A 22,930-nucleotide genomic window follows, 5' to 3' on the forward strand; every position below is an offset into this window, starting at 1 on the left:
ATTTTTCCCACATTTCTGTGTGGGATCACCGCACCAGGACAACTTTCCTACCACCCAACGTTCCCCTTAGTCTCCCGGTAAAAATGATACATCACTTGTGTAGGTGGGCCAAGTGCCTGTGACAGGGAAGAGCCAAAAACATGTCGAAATCGAGGGGGAACCAAAGCAGATCGAAAAGGGCAGTTTGGAAAAAAACCTTTTTTGGCTAACAAATGCAGCAGAATTTTTATCGGTATAGATGAGAAAATGCTGGGTGGTAGGAATTTTGTGGATACCTGCAAATTACAGAAGGTTCCATCACAAAAATGTGGGGAAAATGTGTGATTTCCAGCAAAGTTGGGGGTTTGCAGAGCATTGTGGGTAAGAAAATGGTGCAGGATGCATGTGAAGCACACCACCCTGGAATCACCCAGATGTTTAGTTTTCAGATGTGTCTAGGTCTTGTGAATTGTTCTACATGGCAGCGTCCCAAAGTCCAAAAAGTGCAGCCCTCACCATTTCAAGTAAGATGATTTTGAGAGTTAGCCAAGCTCTCATGGCCCAAATGTAAAACCAAAACCCAAAATAATCAAATGTCTTCTTGCTTGCCGTGTGCTAAGATGTTTTACTGTGCGGGGGGAGAGCTGAATGACTGTTGCCCCCTTCAGTTCATAACCAGGCCCATACTGGTTGGTAGCCACCACCCCACAATTTTATATTGTTTTTTAATTCCCTGGCATCTAGTATGCTTTCTGCCTCCCGGGGAGTGGATCCAGGGTAATTGCCTTATCTGCCCACCGGTGGGCTGAACAACTTTGGCCCCATTTATTTGGGGTGGGGTTATGGCCATACCTCCACCCTCAGATTTTGGAGAAAAAAATCTTCCCTGGTCTCTGGAGGGCTTTCTGCCCTCCTTGGGGGCAGATGGGCCTTTTAAAAATAGGCAGATCTATATGGCCAACAGCAATGTGCCCCCCATGGGGAGGGACCCTTGCCCAAGGGGCTGCCCTCAAACAAAACACACACATACACACACACACACCAATCCCTGGTGCCTAAGTGGTTTCTGCCCCCCTGGGGCAGATTGGCCTAATAGAAATAGGCCAATCTGCCCCCAAGGTGAGCAGAAGTGGCCTAAAATAAATTTGCCCCCCCCAGGGGAGCGAACCCTGCCTAAGGGGTCAGTTCCCTTGCGTGAAATAGGCGCAAAAAAATCCCTGGTGCCTAGTGGTTTCTGCCTCCCTTGGAGGCAGATCGGCCTAGTGAAAATAGGCCGATCTGTCCCCAAGGGGGGCAGAAATGGCCTAAAATAAATTTGCCCCCCCAGGGGAATGACCCTTGCCTAAGGGGTCGCCCTCCTTGTGTGAAATTGACACAAAAAAATAAAAATCCCTGGTGTCTAGTGGTTGCCTAACAAAAATAGGCCCATCTTCCCCCAAGGGGGGAAAAAACAGCCTAAAGACAACTGGCCTACAACAAATTTGCCCCCACAGGGGAGCGGCCCTTGCCTAACGGGTCGCTCCCCTCACGTGAAACTGGCAAAAAAAAATCCCTGGTGTCTAGTGGTTTCTGCCCCCCTTGGGAACAGATTGGCCTAATAAAAATAGGCCGATCTGCCCCCAAGGGAGGCAGAAACGGCCTAAATACAATTTGCCCCTTAGGGGAGTGACCCTTGCCTAAGGGGTTGCTCCCCATATATAAAAAAAAGTAAACATAAAAAAATATATGTCCCTGGTGTCTAGGGGTTTCTGCCCCCCAGCCCCTTCATATCGGACTAATTGTAATAGGCCGAAAAGGCCTAAAAGTATTTTGCTATTTTGCCCCTCTGGGGAGCAGCCCTTGCCCAAGGAGCCGCTCTCCTTATGTATAAACATAAATACAAAATAAAACTCCCTGGTGTCTAGTGGTTTCTGCCCCCCTTGGGGGCCGACTGGCCTAATAAAAATAGGCTGAGAAATGGACTAAAAGTAAATTTGCCCCAAGGGAGTGACCCTTACCTAAGGGGTCGCTTCCCATCATACATAAAACAAAAAAAAAATCTTTTGTGTCTAGGGGCGGCCCTTATGACATATACAAAAACAAAACAAATTCCCTGGTGTCTAGTGGTGTCTGCCCCCCTGGGGACATACTGGCCTAATTAACATAGGCCGATCTGCCCCCAAGGGGGGCAGAAATGGCCTAAAAGTACATTTGTCCCAAAGGGAGTGACCCTTGCCTAAGGGGTCGTTCCCCACATGCATAAAACAAAAAACAAAAACAAAAAATAATCCCTGGTGTCTAGCGGTTTCTGCCCCCCGCCACCGGGGGCAGATCGGCCTAATTATAATAGGCCGATCTGCCCCCAAGGGGGGGGCAGAAACGGGCTAAAAATAAATTGCCCCCCTGGGGAGCGGCCCTTGCCCAAGCAGTGCTCCCCATATGATAAAAAAAAATAAAAAATAATAATAATCCCTGGTATCTAGTGGCATTTCTGTTGCGATCAGGCAGCAGAAATGCTGAGAGAGACATGAAAGGAGAGGAAAGGCCTTTCCTCTTTCATGCCTCTCTCGCCCCCTCCACGTGATCGGAGGAGAAATGCTTTTGCTTTTTTCCTCCAATCCGATGAGGTCAGCGAGCGATCGCACCCGAGGGATTAAATTGATGCACTGAGCTCTCATCTTTTTATACTGACAGAAACAAAGTCTTACTGAGATGCTAGCAAGCCCTATCGTGACGTCAGTAGATTCTACTGGGATATCGTGGAGGCCAAAGATGATGCCCTAAGACCTACAGTGATTACAGAGCCACACTGCCGGACAACCATCCTCCCTTTGATACTAGGACAGGGTTTTGTGATCTCTGATGTAACAACTCCCTTCTGAAATGCCAACAAGCCACGTGACAATGTAAGCAAGCCCTTGTGTGATATTATGACACTCTATTTTGATGGTACCGAGTTGTATTGTGATGTCACCACGTGCGTATGTAATGGAAATGGAACCTGCAGTAATGGAAGCGAGCCCCAGTGTGATATCACCAAAGACCTATTACGCTGTCATAAAATGCCAATGTGTTGTCACCAAGCACTATTGTGATGTCACATGACGTATACAATCTTGTGACTCATAATGCTGTCAGCCTGCTGACATTTTATATGCTTAGTGTACATTGCTTTAATTTCCACAACTTCATAACTGACATATTTTTTTTTAGTGTGGATGGCTTGATGTACAAGTATAATAGAGTGCCCAGAATTGAAAATGAGTGCTTGTCCTGTAACTGGCCTTCTCCAACTGGTGGCGTGTCAAGGCATGGGCATAATGTGATTCGCTGGACTTACCTGTTAGCCTGGTAAACGGCAGGTGCCGCAACCTATGGGTACAAAGCGCCCTAAAACAGTTCAAAAGCAAAATTCTGACCTGAAATTCATTTACAACCAGAACGAGTTCATGTTTCTCTCTAATACTACCACAGTCAGCCACCGACCCCCACTCAACGTCGTTAAGGACATTGTTTCCAGTCTTGGACTTTTGTGTGACACCCTGGTTCATTCTGGGAATAGCAGTTTTGTTGCGAATCCATGCAATTCATTCGACTACGGTGCCCGATACCAATTATTAGCAATAAACTGGAAACAATGTCGGTAAAGACGTGGTGTGAAGGGGGTCACCACTTCTGTTTCTTGTAACTGAGGCTCAGACAAGGTAAGACCCAAGGCTTCTTAAGCATTGAGAAGTCCTGCAAACATCAATAACACAGATGACCCTGCTCTCAAATTATCACAGAGTCATATCGGCCCCATATATACGTAAATCATACAATAAATTTAGAATTAATTTGAACAAAACCACATAATACGAAAGATCATCGGGTTGATTTAAAAATTATTTTCCTCTTCTTTAAAAACTTTTTTGCTCTGTCGCCACAACCAACATGTTTCACCCCCCACACCAATCAAACGGACTTCTTCAGGGCTATAAAACACATCGCACAAAATATATACACATTTTAAAATCATCATACATTTAAAACAAAACAAATAAGACTTTTCTTGCAGAAACATCCCTATTTAAAAAGGCCTCTGCCGGTCAATTTATCATGTCCACAGTTCTTTAAGCATTATGCAGCATTTATAATAACATACCATCTCTTACCTCATAATATCCATAGCATCAATTATCCACAACTAAGACCAGTCCTATGTGGGACCTACAAATTACATGGACCCACAAATTACACGGACCTACAAACTACATGAACTCAAATGTATACAGATTTCTAGCACATGTTGTACTGGAGGAAAATATTATTCCATTTAGGCCAGGACAGGATCTAAAGGGAGCCTAAGTTTTTAGTAGAAAGACTCCACCTCAACTGTAATTAAAATAAATATACCTGATTCTTTTGAATTTATGTATATGTTGTGGTACAAAGTTGTCTTTCTCGCTCAGAAATTGAGAGATGTGGTACACAGTGATTTTTTTTTACTTGAATCTCCTCCGAGTTAATAGTTTTTTCATCCTGTGTGGGATGAGACCTTTCATGATTCCAGAGACAAAAGAACCAAACATATAATACCCAACTCTTTACTTTTAAGTAAATATTCATATTCCAACAATATGTATTCCCTCAAGGAATATGATATTATAAGCAATGAGCGTTCCTCAATGCCATCACATAATCTAAAACCAAATATCAATCTGGAGTAAAGCACAACAGGATGGAAACATGCTTATATCCTCAAACCATTGTCATTTCCGACAGCACATTGTATGGATCACATGCATCCACCATGCTCTTAACCAGTCCATCTAAAACTGTATAACCAGATGCGATCACACTTGGCCCTTATCTGGGGATATGCTGGATTAGACTGCCCAGTTCTTATATCGCAGAACTCACAGTGAGTCTTCATGGCTACATGTGTGTTAATCAATCCATTGTATTCAAGTACAAATGGCATCATCATACATTTTGAGTCACCTCTCGTGATTACAACAAGAGTGACTCAAGCAAACCATATTCGAAAACATCAGCTGGCAACCATGGACGGATACAATCATATGTTCTACGCTGTTATTAGTATGAACAAATAACCGTTTTAAAGAGGAGTGATCACTCCTCATCAAACCATCCACTAGATTTCAGCAACTGAGAGTCCAATAAAGCTGTACTAAAAGGCATCTGCCAACAGCCTTGAACAGTCCTGATCATATATTTCAAGTCACAACCCTAGTTGTAACATCTAAGACATTTCTTTGTATTTATAAAAATAAAATCAACTGCAGATGTCAACACATTAAGGTAAGGAAAAGAGGTCCGGAGTGACAAGATGTCACTTGTCAATAAACACTGCAACTGTTGGTTCTGTTTGCACAGAACAAAAATCCAGACACGGCCATACAACGGCATCTAACCTACATGTGCCATAATCCTGTTTGTGTTACAAAACACATATCCATAAAGTAACAAGAAACTCATGAAAGCTGCAATCCCACCAGCACTAATCCTGTTTACATTAAAAAAAATGTGGCAATCGCCCATGTTTAAAATAACATTGGGTGAACAAACCAACACTTCACCACTGTTTTTAATTAGACCAAGAGGGACCAATCCTTATCCGTGAGCTTGTGTCTCTCATATGCAGCGTTTCAGGCAGCGTCCACCGGAATGTGAAATGCTGCGCCGTGTTCAAAGGCATTTAAATAGTTCTGGTCATTTTCAACACCTGGCCTAACGGGAGTCACAACCATCACTCCCTATCCGAAACACAGCCACCATCTTGCAAGTCCAAAAACCTATACCTATTAGATCAATGCACTATTTTATCACACTTATCACTCAAATCTGTAAGATTTAAACACAACAGTTGTGCATTAAACTATCCTTGTGCCATACTTAAATATCTTAATTCAAATATATCTATTCTATATTCAAATTTCTTTCAATGAACACAATGAATTCGATCATGGTTGCCATCTTGTAATTCGAAGCCCACGTCTAATAAAACAAAACATTATTTAGGCGGATGTGGTTTCCATTTAACGGATTGATGTTATGCTATCATTGATGCCATGTCTCAAATCTTGATAAACACAACATGACCACATGTTCACTAAACTCTAACGAGTGACACTAAAGGTTAGATGCCATCCCTCATATACATATTCATTGAATTTATGTGCGCTGCAATACAAATATATATCAGTTCAATAATAAAGTATATCTCAAAGAGCCCCCTTATACATGATCACATTTCTACTCACACAATATGGGATTATTTTATACACATTTCCTGTAATTCTCAACCAACTATATCAGTGGACGTCTTCCCCTATTTTAATTTCCCAATCTACACAGCAGGGTCAACTTCCGGTTAATGTGAGCATACAATCACAGAGTCACAAAAATATGGCACAATCTGTACATTAAAAAGTTCATTACACCTATCTTAAATCAGTATTTATCAAAAGAATTGTAAATGAATACATTGGATATACCCGATACAATGCCCTATTGGCAAGGTGGTGGATTCAATATATGCCAGTTCTTTGTCAATACATAAAAGATATGATGACTGTATGCACTATATTGTGTGATAAATTACCCACACTATAATATTCACAAACCAAGAATAAACCATATGGTGTCAGCCACAAACACAGTAAAGAAAAGGCAAGGAGAGAATCACAAGTCTCCATTATACAGGAGATATATCTGATCTTTAAAGTCAGTTTTATATATTGCTCTTTTTGGTATTAATCCAATATTTATTCTGTCAGTGGATCTCATTCTACCATGCAATAGACAACAATGAATGAAACCATTAAATGGCATACCCCTTCAACAATGATTCATGACTTCTCAGGATTATGTCTCAAAAAAAGGGTGAAATTAATTATTGATGTTCAATCCCTTTATCACAGATTACACATGTTAATGAACAAGATTAATAGGCAATTACAGGATACCTCATGGTATGAAAGGCTAAAAGATAAATGTTACCGAGAAGCATAACAACACAAGATTAACGGATTGGCATGAATCATGTTTGTTGACTGACTCTGAATAAAGATATCATCAGAGTGACTGTCCTAAATCTCCATGTATTTATATATTACCAACAATGCACAAAACTGGTGCCTTCCCACTAGGTAGGCTGATCATTTATGAAAATAGGTCCCTTACTGAACGTTTAGCACAGTACAAGGACAGGTTCTTACAACCTTTTTTTTGGGAATTTGCCCTCGTACATACAAGATTGCAAGGATGTATTATGTAAATTGGAGGGTTTCCAGTGGGACAGGGATGAACTTATGTTCATAACTATGGACGTGGTGAGCTGTATACCTGGAATGCGGACTGGAGGCCCTGAGATTTCACTTTTATAAGGGTAGTGCTAGTCACTCTGACCACACCCAGATGCAACTTGAAATGTCCAGAATTAGTTTAACCAAGAATGTCTTCCTCCATGACGGCATCTGTTTTTTTTTTTCCCTCCAAAAGCAGGGTACAGCTATGGGCTCCAGATTTGCTCCCTCTTATGTAAACCTATTAACGGGGTTGTTTGAGGGGGAGCATGCCTGGGGCCCAGAGTTGGACTAATAATATCATCTTCTACTGTAGATACATAGATGACGTTTTGATTATGTGGAATGAGACAGAGATCTTCAGGCCTATTATGTTTTTCTCAATAACAACAGATTTAAGGTGTGACCAACACTCAAATTTCATAAACGAGAGACCGATTTCCTTGACTTACGATTATAGTATATCAGAATGTCATCAATAATGATATCTTTAAAAAACAAACTGCCAGCAGTAGGATTTTACATTCCACCAGCTCCCATCCCAAATCAACTATAGAGACTATCCCCTATGGTGAAATGATGAGAGCGAGAAGTAATTGTAGTGAAAACAAAGTTTCTAACAAGACTGAAGTTGATAAAACGTGATTTCAGACATCGAGGTTTCAGTCACAGGTGCTCACAAATGCATACGATAGAGCCAACAAATTGGGCTGAAAACAAACACTGACCCATAGTTGTGCTAAAAAAGACAAAATGAAAGAGGGGGTTCTTTTTTAATCAAACAATCCAATGCATACAGTAATCATATCTTTGATGTATTGAGAAAGAACTGGCATATATTGAAGTCCCCCACCTTGCCTAAGGGAATTGTATCCCATAAATCCGTTGAGGTCAATCGTAGGGGGGTGACTTTAAAAAGATCTCTCTGTCCCAGTTATGTGAAGAACTCGTAATGAACTGCACCACTACAACGTGGGTCCTGAACAAACCCAATGGGTTTTACACATGTGGTGGGTGCAGTATGTGTCATTAGGACTACAATATCTGGTTATAATATGAAGAAGTCCTCTCATAGGGGTATTTCCATGATAGTTATAAGCGTTGAATAGTTCCGACCGCCTGCGGGGACCCCGGAGCACTTTTTCCAATATAACTTCTTAAGTGTTCATATTCGCCTTACTTCATGAAGGCCTGCAAAGTCACTTAAGAATGTCCATATGCAGCCTAGAGGAAAGGCTACAGTGTCCACAATTATTTATCCAGTTTTCTTTAAAAAGGACAAAGCATGTATTCAAATGCATGAATGAGTTGAAAATTTAGGAGAAAAAAATCCTTCACAAACCTTTTTATATTGTAAATCAATGATGGAGGAGTGCAGGGCAGTGTAGCACATAGGCTGGCATTATCAATGAAGAAAAAGGAGACTGTGACTTTAAGAACAGCCAGTCCTCCAGTATCCCATCATGCCTAGAAAAAAGCAGTTACCTCAGTTCTTTTTTCAGGCTCCTGCTGAGAGGACCCTGGAGCATTGAGCTCGACCTTTTAGGTTTTTTCTTCAAAAATTCAGTGAAAATCTCAGTGAAAACTGTTTCGCTCGATGTCTTTTAACTTTCTATCTTGATTTGTGCCTTTTTCTGACTGGAATTAGGCCAAAACAGACTCTCATGATGTCTGTATCATCTGCCTGCTGTCTTCACACATTCCTGCCTCCTTTAACAACTGCAAGTCATTTTCCTGCGGGACAGGGAGAAGATTTGCCTTTAAGGAAGAGCAGAGAGATGATGCCAAGAAGCCAGTGGGACCTCTGAGCAAGGGGAAGGTCAGTCTTCCACCAGCGCTCTTCTCTCAGCCTCCAGTTGTCGTGGAAGGTCTGAGAGGCTTTTTCTGCAAGAAAACGCTTTTTGTCCTGGTCGACGTCGAGGAGATTGACGTCAAGAGGAGATACGGCGCCGACATGCTTGCCGTCGAAGTCTGGCTCGACGTCGCACAAATGTCGCCGCTCGACATCAAGACACCGCATGACGGCGAGGACTCCACGGCACAAGACGTCAAGGAGCATATCGACGTCCTTGGAATCGTCGTCGATGCAAAGGCAACTCCGACGTCGAAGTTTGAATTTGAGCATGTATGAGGGAACTCAAAGATATACTCTATTATAGAGCTGATATATTTAGATTGCTGTGCACAGAAATGTAATAAATATGTATTTGAGGTATGGCATCTAACCTATAATGTCACCCGATAGAGTTTAGTGTACATGTGGTCACGTTATGTTAATCAAGATTTGAGACATTACATCAATGATGGCTTAACATCAGTCCGTTACGTGGCAACCACATGCGTCTATTTGATAAGTGTGAGTAAATTATGTTTTGTTTTATTAGATGTGGGCTTTGAATTACAAAATGGCGACCATGATTGAATTTATTGTGTATAAAAATTTGAATATACAATAGATATATTTGCGTTACGATATTCGGACATGGCACAAGGGCAGTTTAATACACACCTGTTGAAATCCTATGAATTCAAGTGAGAAGTGTGATAAAAAAAAGTGCCTTGATCAATTCGATATATCTTTTTAGAATTACAAGATGGCAACTGTGTTTCGGAAAGAGAGTGGTGAATGTGAATCCGGTTAGACTAGGTGTTGGAAATTACCAGTATTATTTAAATGCCTTTGAAAGTGGCGTGGTATTTCATGCTCTGGTGGACGCTGCACAAAACACTGCACGTGAGAGACACAAACTCACTTGTAAGGAGCGGTCCCTCTGGGTCTAATTAAAAACCAAGCTCAAGTTCTGCTTTGTTCAACCAAAATTGTTACTTTAAAACGTGGCTGGTTGACAGGTTTATTTTTTGTTACAAACAGGATTAGTACGGGTGGGATGGCAGCATTTATGTGTTGCTTGCCACTTCATGGACATGTGTTTTGTAACACAAACCTGATTGGTGTGGATGGGGTGGCAGTACATATAGGTTGTTTGATGTTGTGTTCTGCATTTTTATCCAGCACCAATGAAATGAACAGTTGCAATGTTTACTGGTGAGTGCCATCTTGTCACTCAGACCTCTTTTCCTCATCTTAATGTATTGACTTCTGCAGTTGATTTTTATAAATAAAAACGGGAATTGTCTTAGATGTTACAACTGCGGGTGTGACTTAAAATATATGACAGCGGCCGCTCACGGCTGTCGGCAGGCACCTTTTAGTACGGCTTTATTGGAGTCTCGGCTCCTGAAATTGTGGAACGGCTTAATAAGGCATGACCACTCTTGTTTAAAATTATTTGTTCATACTAATAACAGCTTAGAACATATGATTGCATCCACCAATGATTGCCAGCTGATGTTTCCGAATATGGTTTGCTTGAGTCACTCATGATGTCATCAGGAGGAGTGGCTCAAAATATATGATTATACCATTTGCCCTTGAACGCAATGGATTACTTACATGTAAAAACATGAAGACTCACTGTGAGTTCAGTGATATAAGAATGGGGATGTCTAATCTGACATATCCCCCAGATAATGGGCAGGTGTAATTGCATCTGGTTGTACAGTTTTAGCTGGATTAATTAAGAGAAAGGTGGATACATGCAGCCCATAAGATGTGCTGTCTGGAATGACAATGGTTTGAGGATATAAGCATGTTTGCATCCAGGTGCGCTTTACTCAAGATTATGTCCACTGATGTCTTGTCTGAGATTATGTGGTTTTGAGGGGCACTCATCACTTTATAATATTATATTTCTTGAGGGAATACATATTGTTGAATGTGAATATTGAGTTAAAAGTAAAGAGTGGGTATTATATGTTTGTTTTTTGTTTGCTTCTAGGACCATAAAAGGTCTCATCCCTCACAGAATGAAAGAACTATAAACTCAAAATCTGAGGAAGCTCAAGAAAAGAAAAATCACTGTGTACCACATCTCTCAAGTTCTAAGGGAGAAAGACAACTTTGTATCATAATATATACATAAAGATCGAAGAATCAGGTATATTTATTTTTTATTACACTTGAGGTGCAGTCTGTTTACTAAATACGCAGCAGGGGCCCCCTTAGATCCTTCACTGGCCTTAAATTAATAATAGTTTCCTTCAGTACAACACATAGTAGAAACCTGTATGCATTTAAGTCCATGTAGTTTATAGGTCCATGTAACTTGTGGCTCCATGTAAGTTGTAGGTCCCATGTAGGACTGGTCTTAGTTGCGCACAATTGATGCTATGGATATTATGAGGTATGAGATGGCATGCTATATTAAATGGCATATAATACTTAAAGAACTATGTACATGATAAATCGACATGTTTCCTGCAGTGGACTTTGAAAATAAGGATATTTCTGCAAGAAAACTATTGTTTGTTTTAATTAATGAATGATTTTTAAATTTGCATATTTTGTACATGTTTTTTTATCCCTGAAGAAGTCCTTTTGGGGGCGGGGGAGCTTTGCATCTGGCTACAGTGAAAAGACGTTTTTAAAGAAGATTATAACTAAAGGAAATTATTTTTAAATCACCCAGACGAGCCTTCACATTATGTGATTTTGTTCCAATCAATCTCGAACATATTGTACGATTTCCGTATATCTGGCCCATATAACTCTGTGATCATTTGAGTGTGGGGTCATCTGTGTTATAGATGTCATTAAGGACTTTGTCCTGTAGAGAAGGTTAAGATGACTGATCTTCCAGACCCGTGCATCTTTTCTTAATTTCTCTCAAAACGTATACTTACTATGGTGAAAAGTGTGATAGTTAGTGCCTTGATCTCTATGTAAATTAGTCCAGCAAACATCATTCCATTGAATCATTTCTCACTCCACATGCCATTTGAGAAAAGGACCAGGAAAAATGCAAATCTAGTCTTGGTCTGGGTAGCAGCCCAAAGGGCAAAGACAGAAGTAACCTCAAACACCTTTGGCCTTGTTAGCACTGGTTACTCCTGAGTGTCTGATGATGTTCCATCAGCCTTCCTTCCACCAGCCGTCCTTCAACACCCAAAATGGCCGCCACACACTTTAACCTAACTAACCTGACTTGCAACACTTTCCATTCTCCTGAGGGTTGATATTTTTGTTGAGAATGAGTATATTTCCTTAACTGAGAAGACGGAGCATTGCCAGGTCCACCACATTAATTGAAACACTGAGCGAGAGGAAAAACCTCACCCTACAAACCACATCACAAGAACTAACTCTTACCAGGGAAAGACTGACAATCGCCCCTTCCACGGGGAGCTTTTGTTGGGTAAGTTCACTACCACAGATAACAGTCTCTCCCCAAGAACGTAAAGCACCAATAGGCCCAGGAAGTGACGAACAGAGCATTATTAAAAAAAAAACATGTAACATGACATACACTTGTAACTAAGGCAGAGGAGTACGGGCCTCTGAAATGGGCCTCTGCGTTTACATACACTTACCTAGAAACGTGTTGGAAATATATTCAGAGACCTGGTTCCCAGAGCGGCTCATTTCCGAGAGGTGAGTTAGTTCACGGTTCAGCATTCTCTTGAACTGCAGAGGAAAGGAATTAAGAAAACAAAGGTAAGTGCCAGGCCACTGATAGAAGTGAAGCATGGCAATGTCCAGCTGGCACAGGTACCTAATGGACACTAAAGGGACATATCTCACCAAACCCATCTGACCGGGACACTTCACTACCATATCAGACCCCCCATGTTTCAAAGCTGTCCACATTCCTGCGAGACCTCAAGGAAAAATAGAGAAAGTAGATGCCCAGTTGTGGTGGTGCAAGACTCCGCATACCTCACTTAACCAAAACTGGAATTTTTGTTTCAGTTTGTTCATTTTCATCTGCTATGGTAAATGAAGGAGCAGTGATGATTGTTCTAAATTGGCAGCAACAACAGGTCTAGCATAGGCAGGCCTGCGAGTTCTCACATTTTTTTTCAAACTTTGAAATTAGATATTTTAAGCCTAAAAGTAATAACAAGTAAAAATACCACACCTAAATATGTTTGGAGAAAAAAAGTAAAATATGACCCATTCCCAAAAATAAAAATAAACATGTAATAAAGGGGAGACTGGCAATACTATCTCTGACACATAAGTAAACTATACTTTACGGAGATGTGCATGTGCAAAATGCTATTACTCGTAACGAAAGAGACAATAACTGTAAAGGAGTGATCTATTTCCCGATGCTGTAAGCTGTGGTTGGCGGAAACAAACTATGAATGACTTATGAACAGACCAATGGATGAAATGGGCAGACCGAAAGCACCTGCATAGATATTTGTATGAATGTTGGCGAAACAACTAAAACTGTCTTTATGTTAGAACTAAAATCTTGACACACGGAGACCATTTTGAAAGGAAACATTAGTAGGTGCAAAAAGGAGACAAGTGTTGTGAAATAAGAACGAATTTAGAGTGTTTTGTTATTAAACAAGGGGCATGAAATAGTGGGGGATTGTGCTTTGTATTTACTGAAAGGCTGTTTTAATGTTTATATGTAGTACTTTACATCTCTTTATTAACAGTCTGTTATACTATTAAGAAAGAGTATTTATACATAGTGGAAGACTTTATTTTTAAGAAATAACGTCACACAGGATAGTTGGTCTAACGTTACCAAATAGTTCACAAAGAAGAAGACTGTTCTACTGCTAATAAATAGTGAGGGACATAACGGGAGAAGGAGATTTTGTTCATAAATAATAGTTCAGAAAGTAAAAGAATGTTAATAAATAGTCTGTGTAGAGAAACGCTGTTTGTAGTGTTAATAAATACTAATTTGCACAGTAAAACATCTTAAAGTTGATAAATAGAAGTTCACCTCGTGAACAATTGCTCTAGTATTAATACATTTAACAGTAGTTCATAATGTAGAAGAATATTGTAAATAAATAGTAGTTCATATCTTTGAAAATTGTTCTCACGTTAACAAGTAGAAAATTATAAAGTAGAAGACTGTTTATTGTAAATAATTATTAGTTGACATAGAGGACGACCTTCGTGTTATTTAGATAGTAGTGCACATATTGGAAGACTGTTCTAGCATCAATAAGCAGCTGGACACGTAATGGAAGATTGTCTTACCAATAATAAAAATCAGTTCACATAGTGGAAGACTTGTTGAAGGAATATTAGTTAACACAGTAGAAGAGTGTTTCTTGTTAATGAATAAGTAGTTCAAACAGCAGAAGACTGCTCTACAGTTAATGATTAGTAGTGGCCATTGTGCGAGATTGTTTTAGTCTTAATAAACAGTTCAAACAGTGGAAGAATGTGCTATAGACTTAATAAATAGTAGTCCACACAGTGGAAGGCTATTTCTTGCTACTGAAACTGTGGGAAACTGCACTAGACTTAATAAATGGTAGATCGCATATTAGAAGACAGTTTCTTGTTCAATCACTAGTGGTTCAGTAGCGGAACACCGTTCTGGTGATTCTAAACAAGGTCGCATCTAGTGAAAACTTCTTTTGATGGTATTACATCGGTGGCCAAATGATCGAAGGCTATTCTTTATTTACCAACTAGAAGCTACAACAGAAAAAGACCACTCATTCCTTGTTTTATGGGTTCTCAGATGGTAGAGGCCATTGTTATTAAATGTGAGCTTTGACAGTGTAAGTATTTGTAGAGTTAGACGTGAGGTAAATCTTATCTAGTTCATTCTGGATCCTCCAACATAACAAAGCCACAATGTAAGCACACAACAAGCACTCACACAAAGCACATATGCTCATCCTCACACTGTGGTGCGACTTCAGCGGGGCTCAGGAGCTACAAGCCTAACACTACTCAGGAGCTGGCATAATTATGGGTCACTCATAGAATACTTGAAAAGAAACAGTTAAATGGCATTGCAAAATCACAGATGCGCCTAGCTGCTGTGAGTTCTTCCAGGATAACTTGCGTGTAGGGGGTTCCACTTAAGTCATTTGCTTCATTTGGGATCCAGTCTAGAGCCAGGGGTTTTCTGGTTAGCTAAATAGGATAAATGTGCATACAAAAAATCTAGATTGGGCTATTGGAACAGTAAGTGTGTATCCTAAAAATCTGGCATTGACCTACACTGGACAACACTTTTGTATAGCTTTGGACTGGTGGTGATGGAGATAATGATGGGCACACACCTAAAACGACTCAAAAGAAAAGGTAAGCATGCAAATTAAATATGTTGCTGAGTTGACCTGTGTTTTATTGTTGAGGTGAATATAAAGGGAGGTTCTTTTTAACATCACCTCCAACAGAGCCACAATGCAACTTGGCGATTCACAGTTGGTCATTCTGGTGGAAAGTCCGACTGCTTCCCTTTCCTTCCCCTCCCATCCCTTGCTCTTGGCCTCAGCCCTCAGCAAGATGCATATGACCCTGGGTACAGGACATATGTACTATTTTAAGCATGGGATACTAAATTGTGGCGTGGAAGAGGGAAGGGAAATAGGACAAGATTCGCACAGAAGGAGGAGATTTAAGACAGGCTGTGTGTACAGTTTCAGGGTACTGGACGAGATGGGGTGGGAATGAACAGAACAGGGTGCAAGTGGTAAACAACATCTTCAGAGTCCTTGCAACATGTACTCGCACAGTACAGATTGTGCACACTGCAAACCACATTGCCTTGAGCAACTCCCACTGTTGGGCAGAAATTGAATTTAAGGCCTTGGTAGGGACAAAGATATGCCTTGAGCCACAGAAGATACTCAAGCTAAGAAGGGCCGAGGTTGCCACTTCTCTTGGTTCCTAAATGTGAGTCCATGTCTCTGTGCCCCAATGCACGTGTAAGGGTTGCCCTTTACGAGTGAATATGGCATCCTGTCCCAGTCAGTGTCCCTGTGTCCTCTGAGAGTGCCAATGTCACCCTGTCTCAACATTTAAGCCTGGGTCTCTCCTCTTGCGGGCACCTAACATGGTCTTCATGCCCAATGTTCATGCCTCCCTGACACAGACGGTGTTCACAAGTAAGTGTGTCGCTGGTATCTGTGGCTATGCATCTATCAGCATCTTCATGTGCTAGTGAGCATATCTACTTTTCTTCTAAGGATCTCGCTGTGCCAGGGTAAGGTAATGTCCCTCTATTACATTCAGCCTGTCCTAGTCCCAGTGTTGCCCGTGTACCAGGCTTTTATAGTCCCACTGTTGACACAATTCCTCTGGCTGCCGGTCTGCAGCATTATCTGCTCCTCTATAGGCCCCCTTGTCCCAGGGTATGTAGCTCTGCCTTTGTGTCTGTCTGTGTCAGGGTTAATGCATTGACAGTCCAAGTATCATTCATTGGCCCAGTGTTAATGTATCCTGACTGGGTGTCAGGATAAGCCTGTCACAGGGTAGGTGGCTCTGCTATAATGGCTATGGGTATATCTCTGTCCCACAGCCAGAATATTAGCTATTTCAGTTCAGTGTGTTCTCTCGCCATGTGATGGGTATGTGTATTTTCAGTGTAGGTAGACTCTCTTTCTATTCCTGTATTTATGTATCCCTTGTGACAGTTTGACCATACTACCAGGTAGCCATTTCTTTGCAGCCCCGTTTTTGGTGAAGTTTGTGTCCTAAAGTCTATAAGGCCCTGATTATGAGTTTGGTGGGTGGAAAAGCCCACCCGCGAAACTCCTGCGGTTGGGTTACCACCTATGCGGCAGCCCTCCTGCAGCCCCTATTACGAGTTTCCCGCTGGGCTAGCGGTAAACAGACCATGACACTGGCCGGAATCAATGCAACAGGTGCAACAGCACCTGTTGCGCTTTTCACGGTCTGCTAAGCAGACTGTGAAAAGCACGACTGGGATGTCCATGGGGACCCCTGCACTGCCCATGCCAAGTGCATTGGCAGTGCAGGGGCCTCGATGGGCCCCCCGTCTACGCCAGCTTTTACATGGCCTTGCAACCGCCATGTAAAAGCTGGCGGAGAGGGGACTCGTAATCCACAGGGCAGCGCTGGTCTGGCGGATTAAGACCGCCAGCACCGCGTTTGCCACAGTCATAATGTCGAGGCTGGACCACCGCACGGGCGGCGGTCCGACTGCCACTGAGGGACTAAGTGTTCATTTTCCCTGTGTCAGCATACTTTCTCCCCCACAGTCTGACAGTGACCAAAGCGGTGTTGTGTATTTCAAGTTCCAGCATTTGTAGAACTATTGGTGTAGTCTTGTTTATTCATTTGACCCAAGTCAAGAATTTTAGGACCTAGTTTCCATAGCAAAACTGCTTTTTGTTTTGCCAATAACTTTGGTGTGTTTGACAAATCTTCACAAACTTTTCAAAACTAGTTTTCAACACACTCTAGCTGCTGTCTTGAAAATGTGTTGGTGATTCGTCAAGCGGGGGCCAAGAAAAAGGGGAGGGGTCCCATAACACATTTTCCCCATGCAATTTACCATGGGGTTTTTAGACACAACTACAGTCCAAACTATAAGACAGAATTACACAAAATTTGGCAGAAAACCAGATATGCGTCCAGAAAGTGTGTTTTTTGTAATTTGGTGCAAATCCGTTCAGTAGTTTTGGACTTATTAATGGAAAAAGAAATACCAAATCCTCCAGATCTCATGCTGAGATCTGATTGGCAAGGAAGTGCCAGCAGCCATCTTGGGTCTCGGACTCAGCTGAGTCCCAAGAAATAAGTAAAAAGAAGGAAAAATACAGAAGGGGGCAGGATAGGAATACCTTGACCCCCTAGGCCTGGCGGTGGTGTCCCACAGGAACCAAAAACGCTTATTTATTTATTTTAAATGCTGCAAAATTGTGGTGGATACACAAATCTGCTGCAATTTTTTTTTAAAGGTCCAGCCTTCCCCCTGCTGCTGCATCACTCTTGCTCCTGTCTTCTTCCTTTTTGCCCCGTTTTTTGTGTCTTCTTACTTTTCCCTCATTCTCATTGCTTTCACCTTGCTTTTTCACCTATTTTTGTGTGTCCTTTCCTTGCTTTTCCCTCATGTTCACTGTTTTCTCTTGTTTTTCCCCCATTTTTGGTGCGGTCGCTCCCTGCTTTTTCCTCAAGTTTACTGCTTTCTCTTTGCTTTTCCCATTTTTTGAGTGACTTCTTCTTGCTTTTCCCTCATTCTCACTGTTTTCTCCTTCTTTCCTCCCTTTTTTGTGTGTCTTTTGTTTGCTTTCCCTTCATTTTCACTGCTTTCTCCTTGCTTTCCCCCTGTTCATTGTGTGCCTGCTCCTTCCTTTCCCCTCATTCTCAATGCTTTCGCCTTGTTTTTTTCCCCTCATTTGTGTGCCTTCTCCTTGCTTTTCTTTTGTTTTCACTGCTTTCTCCTTGATTTTTCCTCTGCTTTTTGAGTGCATTCTCCTTGCTTTTCCATTGTTTTCACTGCTTTCTCCTTGCTTTTCCCCTCATTTTTTGTGTGCCTTCTTTCTGCTTTTCCTTCATTCCCTCTGCTTTCTCCTTCCTTTTACCCCTGTTTTTGTGTGCCATTTCCATGCTTTCCCTCGCTCTCACTGCTTTCTCCTTGCTTTTTCCCCCTTTTTTATGACTTAACCTTCCTTTTCCCTCCTTCTCGCTGCTGTCACCTTGCTTTTTCACTCTTTTTTGTGTGCCCTTTCCTTGCTTTTCCCTTGTTTTCACTTTCTCCTTGCTCCCCCCATTTCTTGTGTGCCCACTCCTTGCTCTTCCCTCGTTTTCACTGCTTTCTCCTTGCTTTACCCCAGATTTTGTGTGCCCTCTCTTTGCTTTTTCCTAGTTTTCACTGCTTTCTCCTTGCTAAGGTTACAGAGACGTTATAGTGAGTATCAGAATTATTGCTCTGAAAACTGCATGGCGGGGGGGGGCAAGTTATAGTTACCTCAGGGCATGAGTTACAGTTACTTGAAAAAACTCTAACTATAACAGCTGAATTTCTATGTTTTTGTGCTTGCAAATTCTGATCCTAACTATAACGTCCCAGTAACCTTTGTTTCTTTCAGTGAATACACACAAGCATGGGAAGGAGGAACAGAGATTCAACCTAAAGGATTTTGTTGATGCTAATAAAAAGCAAGACATTCCCTTAATACCACTTAATGAAAACTGCCTACCCGCCAAGGTCATAGATGGGAAGGTCTACCATAAGACCTAGTAGGGCTGATTAAGCGATCGGTATTCAATGGGGTCACATGATGTCACAATGTGCAGATGTGAAGTCACAGTGCACACTCTATGGTCAATGTTCCGACTGGGCTCTCTTAATGTCAAAGTGGACACCTCTGTGACATGTACTTTGAGTTCTGGTTTCAAATCTTAGATTGGGCAAGACAATCCAAAATGGCTGAACCCAGTTGTGATAAGAAGACTAAGAAAAAGAAGAACATGAAAACATTATAGCTCTACAGAAGAGCTCCTGCACTCTCTGAAACTTGTATCCTGCAAAAAAGAAGAGCAATTCATTAAGGTCTCCTGGTGTTCCTGTCACGTAGATAAGACACATCAAGGGTTGCGCGCTTGCAGTTGTTTCCAGGCTCCTAGGTGCACAGCGGTACCTAACACTCATTCCTTGCCTTCCAGGAAAAGCAGATGGTACACGTCTCGCTGGAAAAGGGGCCATACCTGTACTCTTGCAAACACCATCCGCTGTGGAGCTGGGCGTGCATTTATTTATATGTATTTATTTTAATCTGTTTAGTGATGATATTTCGTCATACTCAATTTGGCCTGTAGTAAGGCTTTTCAGGCCGTGGACATGAGCCCGTGTTCATTTTATAGCTCACTCTCACTCCATTCCTCCCTCCGTAGTCATCGCCTCCTACCCTCATGAACAATCTGAAATAGGTGAACCTCGAACTGGCTTTGCCAATCCATAATAAATCTACTCCCTTCCTAATGCTATGGGTGTGGAATCAAAATATTGTCACAAAATTGTCTATCATAAATGTCATGCCATAAATATTGTTTACAAAACAAACGCATCACTGGAGTTGATAATAGGAAATCTAAACGCAATAGGACAATACTTTTGTAAATGATATTTAAGATGCAATATTTATGACAGTTGTTATTTCTATATATGTTATTCCTACATATAACCATGTTGTTTCTTCTTCATCACTTTCACTGTAAAATTCTCGGTATTCTCCACTGCATCACCTTGAGACATGCAACATAGCTTTTTTTGTTTTTATTCTCTTACATGTCATTGTTCACCCTTTTGTTCCTCTTAATTTTTTCCCTGTCAATTTGTGTCGCATTTGGTCTCATTTTATCGTGTGTAGTCTCACGTCATTTCACAGAATAGTTTCACTATTTTTTTTCATTGGTATTTGCATTGATGCCCCGCATATTGGTATGCCTAGCATTATATCAAGACAAATATTGCTATCATCATAGGTGTTACATCTTTTCTTTGGAACCATTATCACTGGTTGGTATTATTTTTTCTCCATACTGTCTGGTACAATTATTATTGTTTCTCCTTACTGTCTGGTACTCTGGATAAGTTCTACTTTATCCGTGATGCAGGTAGCTTCTAAACTTATTCAATTAATGCTCACGACGGACCACAAAGAGATTGTTTCTAGGGAGAGTAACATGCATCTAGTGTGAATGTTGTGACCTCAGCATTCTTATCAATGGAATTCTGCAACAAGTATCTGAACTTCAGAAATCTGGGAACTCCACTGAAGATAACTGAGTGGCAAAGGACCAAAATTGCCACTATAAACCTTTTACTTCAGTATGCCAATGTTTTTTTTTTTTGTCCCTGGCTATTTGATTTGGAACATTCTATAACCAGTTTGTGCGACGTTTAATAGCCTTATAGCCTCTCTTCCTCAGGCTTGCATGTGGTTTGGGCCTATAACTAGGGCAGGGGACTTTTAACAATGGATATAGCTATTAGCCATGGGCTATAAGGCTATATTACAGCAGAGCACAACAAAGGAAGCCCGAAAGGACACACGCTTAAGGTGGATGAGAGATGATCCAAATATAATATCTAATTATCTTCTGAGGGCACAACACAAAGCAGTATAAATCGAGGAGGTTGGTTTTCTCAGCACTTCAGTGTTTTGCGTCATTCTCGGGCAGCATGAAGCGACTTACAATCACCTCAAGAGGATATTTTGCAAAGGGGTTAGGTTTTTGAGGTTACCACTGTCTAAGTTTCACATTACAGTCAATACACGCATAGGATTGTGAGGCTGTAGTCTAATGTAACACCATAATCTGTGCAACTGAGGCTCAAGGTAGTTCAGTGAAATTGGTTCCTGCAGTGGTGTAGGAGTAGTAGGGGGAGGGGTGTAACATGCCTTTCACTTGCAAAAGTCCAGGACATTTTCTTATCTGCCTTTGCAATGCTTGTGGCTGGCACCAGTGCTTAATTTATTTAAAAAATAAAAAAAGATGCATGGGCACAAATTTGAGTGCTGGGGAATTTTAATTCCACCAACCTAAATTTCCTGTCTCTCTATCTCACTGTTGCAGTTTCTTTTTCCTCCCTGTATTCGCCCCTTGTCACACTTTTCCTATCTTTCTCATCCTCCTTTCCCTGTCTTTCTCCTTCAAGGTCAATACCTGATGCTGAAAATAAGACCTGGAGTGCGAGGGAGGGGGACGAGGGTGGGGATTAAGGGAGTGGTGTGTGTGTTGAAAAAAATAAAGGTCGAAGTGAAGTCATATTTAGGTGCTGAAATGAAATAATAACTCATGTTTACAAATTGAAAAAACACTGAAATTCACTGGTTATAGTTTAGTAAAATAACCATTATAACTTGCACCCCGTAATGCAGTGCTTACGACCACACATATTACATCAATCAGGGCACGTTAAATGACATCACTAATGACATCTCACATGATATCATTGATAGGATCATCCTTTAAACTGCTATTCCCATTACTTCAAAAAATCCTCACAGCATTTTTGAAAAAGAAAGTTGTTAGTAAATCGCCTATAATATAGAAAGCACAGAGGTACTGTATATATATGTGTGGGAGCACAAAATGGAAATAGTAAAAGCCCTGCATGCAAGTGTGTTGTGCATGTTGGAAGCTTTGTGGTGCACTATTTACAAACCAGATATGTTTAGGGTGCAAGTAGTAATCCATCTTAAACAAGGTAAATGCTGAGCAAAATCATGGCGGTACAGATGCTTGTTTCAAAGTGGGCTGTGAAGTAAAGCCAAAGTCGGTTACAAAAAAATCTATGAGGAAGTCATCTGTTGACAATAAATTATCTGTTGACAATAGATTATATGCCATTAGATGTAAGGGCATGTGCCCATGTAAAATAGTTGTAACACAGTGCTATAGACAAATTCTATGTAACAAGGATGTTTAGAATGTGTGGGTGTTTATTTCCAGAACTTCGCTGAAGATTCTGATGTAGAGCAGATTGTTGATTACTGCAGAGATAATCCACTAAGAAGTCATATACCTCACACTGGGGTTGTAAGCATAGCTCTAAGTGGTATGCCATTCTGCTCATCTCAGGGGTGTTGTGTATTTTAGTAATCTATGGAGGGATGTCCATAAGGTTTGACAGAAGGTGTCTTAACTGTGACAAATGCATACCTGTCAACCTTTTGACTTAAAATTAGAGGTCATGTGAAGTCTTTAAGATGATGATCCTGTTAAGGTGAATACAGTACAACTTCTTTTGGAGGCTGTTCAAGGTTTAAAAAGAGGGTGACCTCATTAAAATCTATGGATGCATTTTGTTTGTTAGGTGGGTGAATATCAGTAAAAAGAGTGTAACATCCAC

At 41.1% G+C, this 22,930-nt stretch overlaps 1 protein-coding gene across 5 annotated transcripts in view; it reads right to left on the reverse strand.

The window, feature by feature from the left end:
* The window catches only part of PDE4A (phosphodiesterase 4A), an 878,869-nt gene that overhangs the window by 46,432 nt on the left and 809,507 nt on the right, over positions 1-22,930 (reverse strand). For all 5 annotated transcript variants that reach the window (XM_069231819.1, XM_069231820.1, XM_069231818.1 and 2 more), the window contains one exon: positions 12,699-12,792. In XM_069231819.1, coding sequence (XP_069087920.1) covers positions 12,699-12,792 — 94 coding nt within the window. The remainder of the gene's footprint in view (positions 1-12,698; positions 12,793-22,930) is intronic.

This window comes from Pleurodeles waltl, chromosome 4_2 (assembly GCF_031143425.1).
Source record: "Pleurodeles waltl isolate 20211129_DDA chromosome 4_2, aPleWal1.hap1.20221129, whole genome shotgun sequence".
Lineage (NCBI taxonomy): Eukaryota > Metazoa > Chordata > Amphibia > Caudata > Salamandridae > Pleurodeles > Pleurodeles waltl.